Here is a 7,107-nt window from a genome sequence, read left to right on the forward strand (position 1 = left end):
GTCTAAGTTCTTTGGTTCTGGTGAGTGAAGAGAGAAGAAAAACGCCGAAAACCATCAGCCATCTTAACAATAATAGAGCAGCTGGTGTCGCGGTAGATACGCGACGTGCTCTGATGCCTTCATGCCCAGCTATACGGCGGGCTATAATACAGTATACTTCTATATTATGGTACATCAGTGTAGATGCATATTATCATGATAATAATAATTATTATTATTATTAATATTATATTGTACAATGAGCATGTGCAATGATGGGGGAGATGTGTAGTCTGTACTTGCACAACAGAAATGTCTAGGAGGAGCAGTTGTTCGGGTGAAAACCATCTGCCCCCAGTGGCGCACGTCCGCCGGGGAACGTGCCGCCACGTTGCCGCACGGCAGTGTGGGAACGAAACCGGTCGGTATATTGACGCAGTGGCGAGACGGCAACGTCGCGCTCAGCGCCAGTCGCATTCCACGAAATTTTTGACGGTCGGATTATCGGCCAGGCGGCCGTCGCCGGCTTATTTATTCTTTCTCCCTTTTGGGGTATATAATATTATACCCCTAAAACGACCCCGACCCTTATCCCTAGTTTTACACCCGGTCCGTCGTTTCCAAAGAATCGTAATATATTTTCATCCGACGAGCCAAAAGCCATTCACATAATAATATAATGTTAATTTTATAAATGATAACGAGTCTCGGGAGTCCGGTGAAGCATTAATTAGATTTTTTTAGATTTTTTGGAGAAAGTGAAGATGGATTTAAAAAAGAAAACATTTCAACTGTGGATACCTTTTACATGGGTCATGGGATCTTTTAAATCGAGTCACGAGTCACGAGTAGCACTTATCGGTTAGAGGATGTAGGACGTCAATCTGAAGCCCCTAAAACGACCTCAGCTTTGAGGCAGCCCCGGTAAAATTTGACAGACGATGGCGATGGTACGAGTGTACGACGAGTGTACGTGGAGTGTACGACACACGCGTGTATAAATAATTATATAACGATTAAACGATCACCCGGTAGGCGCAGGAGACCTCCGGAGTGCAGCTGCTGCACTCATCGTTGTCATTACAGTAGTAGTGACAATCAAAGACAGGCAACAGCCACTATCAATTATCCATGTGCAATGAGTATAATAAGGATAATAATAATATGGTCTACAAACCATCTGAATCGAATTACACGTGACTCACACGCATAATCTGAGTTACCGCCCTCACGAGGCACGAGGAAAGGTTTCGTTGTTAGTATACAGTCGTACGATAAGTAGTTTACTCTAAAATCCTGCCTTCGCTGACCACTGTTAAATTTTGTATTTTTAGTTTTTACATGATAATATTATAGGAAAAATTTTTTTTATCATAATTTGGTTCCTAAAATTATAACTTATAATAATATATACAATGATAAATGATTGTGTTGAAAAACATGTTTTTAATCAATTGAATTTGAAATGTTAAGTTGAATACGTTCAAGTTCTTTTATATTATAATGTTATTGCTCTTACTTCCTATGTATACTTAATATATTTTAATACACTATAATATACTTTACAGTCCTGCTTCAAGACGATAGTTAATAATTAATAGTATATTAATTAATGTTTCGACTTTTTTTGAGCTATTTATAGACAAATGAAATTTTCAATTTTTCTATGTATTTTTTTTTAAAATAACGATAAAAAATTTTTGGTTGGATAGAAAACTTTGAAAATTTAATACAAGGTTTCTTATAAGTTGTTCTCACAGTGATAAAAAAAAATCCAAAATCGTTAGTCACAATTTTTTTTTATAAGTGCTTAAAGTTTAAATTTATACGAAATATGTCAAAATTGCGAAAATTTGCAAGTAATTTTGTGGTTGAAAATCGTAAAGTTTTTTTTCTTTTATACTAAGCTTTTAAAATTTGGTACAAGGTCTCCATATGTTTTTCTTTAAATATCTGTAAAAAAAACTCAACCGGACTAAGACAAAAAATTTTTAGGAGTGTTTGAAATTTAAATTTTTACAAACCCGCATTAAATAACGGTTTAGCCTCAAACGATTTTTGATATTTGTTATTATTCAAAAAGTATGAGTCGTAGACACTTGAAAATTTTACCAGTTGTTTAAATTGACATTTTCTTTATATAGTTTTATTTTCAAAATATTTCACTAATTTTTAATCTATTTATAGGCAATTGAAATAATCGATTTTTTTTGATTTTTTTTTTATAAATGTTGATAAAAAAAAATTAGCTGGGACAAAATACTTGAAAATTTAATAGAAGGGTCCACATATGTTGTTCTAACTCCCATTCAAAAATTATAAAAATACATAGGCACAATTTTTTTTTATAAGCATTTAAAGTTCAAATTTTGACTAAATACGTAAAAATTACGGCAATGTTCAAATAATCTTAAACAGAAATTCATAAAAGTTTTTCTTTTTAATTCTAAGATTTGGAAATTTAATACAAGGCTCCTAACATATTTTTACAATAGCAGTTGCAAAATAAAAGGAATACATTGTCACAATTTTTATTTATAAGCATTTAAAGTTCAAATTTATACGAAATATGTCAAAATTGCGAAAATTTGCAAGTAATTTAGTGGTTGAAAAATCGTAAAAATTTTTTCTTTTATAACTAAGTTTTTAAAATTTGGTACAAGGTTCTCCATAAGTTTTTCTTTAAAAATAATATATCCTAGACTGACAAATCATCTCCGTTCAGAATCGTTTTTCGTATACAATGATATAATATCATTGGATTCAAATTTAATTCCATCCATTACAGTAACCCACTTGTAACCTACTGTACAGCAGAGCGACATCCACGACTTACCCGCCTTTTTTGTTAATTTACAGATGAATATCCAAATCGATGCATTTTTACTGTTCCAAAAGGTGATGAGTGATGACAGATACAAAAAACACATATCATCGTAAAATCAATACATTCATTGCTCCGCTCAGAAGTCAGAATCTAAAATGAAAGTTAGCATTGAGCATATTTGGTGAATTAGGTAGGTACCCTGTATAATAAAAACAGTAATTAATATTTAATATACCTAGCTAATATGATTGTATGGCTACATGAGTAATTATGAGCCTATATGTAACAATGTCTAGTAAGTTAAATAGTTATAGTTTTTATCATAATATTTACTTTTACTGATTATTTTAGTCGTGGAAACGAGAAGATAAATACTAATTATTAGTTTGATTGCCAAATATTAGATACCTAGTCGGAACAACTGTAAATGATTATAATTTGTTATACATAATATAGTCAAATATAGGTAGTAGGTACATAATATAACAAAATTATAGTAAGGATGTTCTATAATATTGTTTGTACTGCACTACATGTTTTCTATAGACAAATATCATATTATTCTCATATCTCATATAATCTATATCTGTGTGCAAAAACAAACTATAACAAACACTAAGAGTAAAAAAACATTCCGAACTGACACAAATATAATACCTACTTGGTTGACAATGTGTATAATATTATTTTGATATACCCACGCTACTATTGTACACAACAAGTTGCCGTTTTCTTTTCTTTGCGAGAATATTTCTGTTACAATTTTTTGCGCGTGCATGTAAACCTGCAGCTATTATACAGACTATATTATACAGAATACAAAAGACTCGAGGAATTTTCCTGCAAGAGATTAAGTCAAAAATACCCTTTGAGAATACTTTTTAACAGCATATACACATATTTTATTATTATTATTATCAGTACACGCCACCACGGACGTATAAAAAACTGCATTCCTAACTCCTCAGCTGCTTCTAGTCGTGCGTGCGTGCGTGCATATGCATCTAATTCTCTATACCATATTGGTAGGTAGGTGTACCATATATATATATAATGCAACGACACAACGTATATAATGTAATATATGTAGACAGTTGTAGGCACTATAGGCATATACCTGAGACCAGACCCACCACGTACCACGTATAATACAAATCTAAAAACTGTTAACCCGCGGAGGAGGTCACGTTTGTGGTCTGCATTCCTTTCCACTTATCACTCTGTATGTAGCTATTATTATACACCGTGCACACGCTGCAGTGTCCCATTGCCACAGACAGGACCGGTTCGTTTGATGTCGGTTTTACACTTTGGAATCATCACGTAGAGGTACTCTTACCACTGGAATTTTGACTGGAATACGTATAGAATAATATGTAGGTATAAACCGAGTCGCAGCGATGCGATGCCAGCGTAAAAAGTATATTAGTTATCTGCAGTTTATCGTACATATTGTATAGTAGGTTACTTTAATAAAGGTACATAATAGTATTATAATAGTATAATACATAATATTATTATAATATTCCACGTGTATTGGAAACGTGCGATATTTGAAATTCAAAACAATTCTATTGTACATACACCTCGCATGAATTATAGCTATTAGACACGACTCCTTTTCCAAACTCTTATGTATTATATTACAATTACGAAATACTGTTGGAAAAATATTACAGACAGTGTTAATTAGCAGCTGTGATAAATATAGGCATGGGCAGTAATAATCGGATATTTTTGAAACTGTACACGAGTTTATATACTATACCCTATATACAATACCTACATAATATAATATAATATATAAATAATATAATATTATGTAGGCAACATGTTTATTATTAAATTGAACTAATTACACTTTAATGAATTATTACAAAATTCATAGTACCATTAGTACCTATATACTGAGAACAAGACAGCAGTACGTCACCACATCAATTTTGTTCTTACACATTTTCGAAATGGCTCAAAGAAATTAGTGAATAATCTACACAGACAATGATACAAGTGCTACAATATGTTTCACATTTTTAGCGCAGTTGTTGTCTTTTAAATGGTCGACGACCTTAATATATTTTTATAGTTATACCTATGTATTTCTGTAATGTTGCATATTGATAGTTGAAAAATATTGTAAAATTATTAATTTAAATATTGTGTTGTATCTTATAACTTTCAAAATAACTTTAATACTGATGCAGTACATGGTAAATACAATGTACCTATATACGACTATATCTATATTAGTACATAATACAATACGCATTTATTCTAAATGAACACATATTGTCCGGTTACAGACACAGCGATAATATAAACCGTCCAAGTCGACCGCAACATGATGCGGTTTATAACAGCCGCAGCGGTTAAGGCGGGTTTCCACTATACACGAACGCGTGTACGTGCATAGAAGTCCTTTGCTGGGTTTGGTTGGTTAGGTTAAGTTACCACACGATACCGTAACCACGATACCGTGTTGTTGGACATTTTTCGTGTACACGGCAAACGTGTATAGTGGAAACCCGCCTTTATTTTAGGATAGTGGCGGTATAATTCAAAACGATGTTTTTTGATCGAACGGGACAAGCGGATGATTTCTACCGCTGCGGCGCTAGAATTCTGCGCGAATCCCGAGTACCAGGCAGTGTGTTACCAGACCGACCAGTCACCGCACGTTCACACTATTCTAAAATAAACGCTGTGGCCGTCCGGTTAAAAAATAAACCGCGTCGTGTTGCGGTTGTACCTATATCAAAACGCATTTGAAACAATAGTCTATCACACTGACGTACGTAACCGGACGGGTCGCATCATTGCGTGCCTGATATTATTTTTTAATTTTTATTATTACCACAATAGTACCTAATAATATAACATATTTTAAATACATTGAAAAAATGTTTGATGTGGATAAATTCATTAAATGTATTCATAACAATAATGCGATTTGGGAGACAAGTTCGAAACAATATATGGACAAGAATATGAAAACCCAAAGTTGGGTAAATGTTGGACAAGCTGTCTATGAAGACTGGGACGAGTTATCAACTACCGAAAAAGATGACCGAGGTAAGATTTTATACCTATATCTATTTTAGTACCTATACTATATATTACTATCATGAAAAAATAAAATACTATAGAATATAGATATGTTTATCTACACTTTTGAGTACATTCATTTTGTACTTACCCATAAATTCAAGTTAGTAATAATAAAAAAATAAGTTAAGTGAGTGACGCTCTGCTGTACAGAAGGTTAGAAGGGTTCTGTAGTGGGTCACTGTAATAGATGATATTAAATTTGAATTCAATGGTATCATATTATCATTGTATACGAAGAACGATAAATTCTGAGTGGCGACAGTTTATCAGTCTAGGACAGTGGCGGCGCGATAGGATTTTTGTGAGACAATTGTCTCACAGCTAAAAGGGGTGGTGGGTGGGTACTGGGTAGATACCTATAGTGGATAGTCAGTTCTGAAAAATATTGAGTGACACAACGTATCAAATAAATAAATAAATAAACTATTTATAAGTTTTTAATTGAAAGGGTGCTCGCCAGCTTTTGGTAATCGGTAAAAAAGACCAAGGAAAAAAAGAACAATTTTTAAAAATATATTAATTGATTATCATAAAAAAAAAAAGTTATTGATATCAAATTATTATCATTTAACAAAATTAAATATTAATGATATTGTGTCGTACGTGCTACAGCAGTTAGAAATTTTCAAATTATAATATAAATATTAAAAAATAAGGTACCTATAATTAAATATTTGAGTAAATAAATAATTGATTTTGTGTGTATGATTTTTGGGCATAAATCTGGTTTAGCAACCTATCGATTTTTCAAATTTTTTTTTTCCAACATGTGTATTTTAGGGTTCTTTATAAGAATGTAAAAAAAAAAAAGCTCGGAAAAACTTCGTTTTGACGTTATTGATAAGAAACTTCAATAACTATATATTTTCGTTACGCGTATTTTTAAAAAAAAAAATACTTAGAAATTAGAACTGAATATTATTAATTTTTTTTTTCATAATGTGTGGTTTTAACGGTGATTTCGAAATTGTTTGAATTTTTTTGCGGAAACTATTATTTTGGAAGTTTAAGCCATCCAAAGTTTGCTATTTTACGTTTATAGGTACGCATGTGAGAAACAATACTTTAATGCTGCGCGGAGGAACTCGTGTTTGGTGTTTTTTCGATTTTATTGACCGAGCGCATCGCACTGAGCGACTGGCAACGCTAGCAGATTATGTGCTTTTTAACAACTTTGTTTAATTCCGAGGTCT

General features: G+C 32.4%; 2 protein-coding genes across 3 annotated transcripts in view; one reads left to right on the top strand and one right to left on the bottom strand.

Annotated features, from left to right (window-relative positions):
- LOC103310098 (baculoviral IAP repeat-containing protein 7) overlaps positions 1-7,107 on the bottom strand; it is a 31,710-nt gene that overhangs the window by 12,452 nt on the left and 12,151 nt on the right. The gene's annotated exons all lie outside the window — the stretch shown is intronic.
- LOC100573427 overlaps positions 4,969-7,107 on the top strand; it is a 3,655-nt gene continuing 1,516 nt past the window's right edge. Inside the window, exon 1 of the mRNA XM_016806407.2 lies at positions 4,969-5,878. Coding sequence (XP_016661896.1) covers positions 5,707-5,878 — 172 coding nt within the window. The 5' untranslated portion in view covers positions 4,969-5,706. The remainder of the gene's footprint in view (positions 5,879-7,107) is intronic.

This window comes from Acyrthosiphon pisum, chromosome A3 (assembly GCF_005508785.2).
Source record: "Acyrthosiphon pisum isolate AL4f chromosome A3, pea_aphid_22Mar2018_4r6ur, whole genome shotgun sequence".
Classification (NCBI taxonomy): domain Eukaryota; kingdom Metazoa; phylum Arthropoda; class Insecta; order Hemiptera; family Aphididae; genus Acyrthosiphon; species Acyrthosiphon pisum.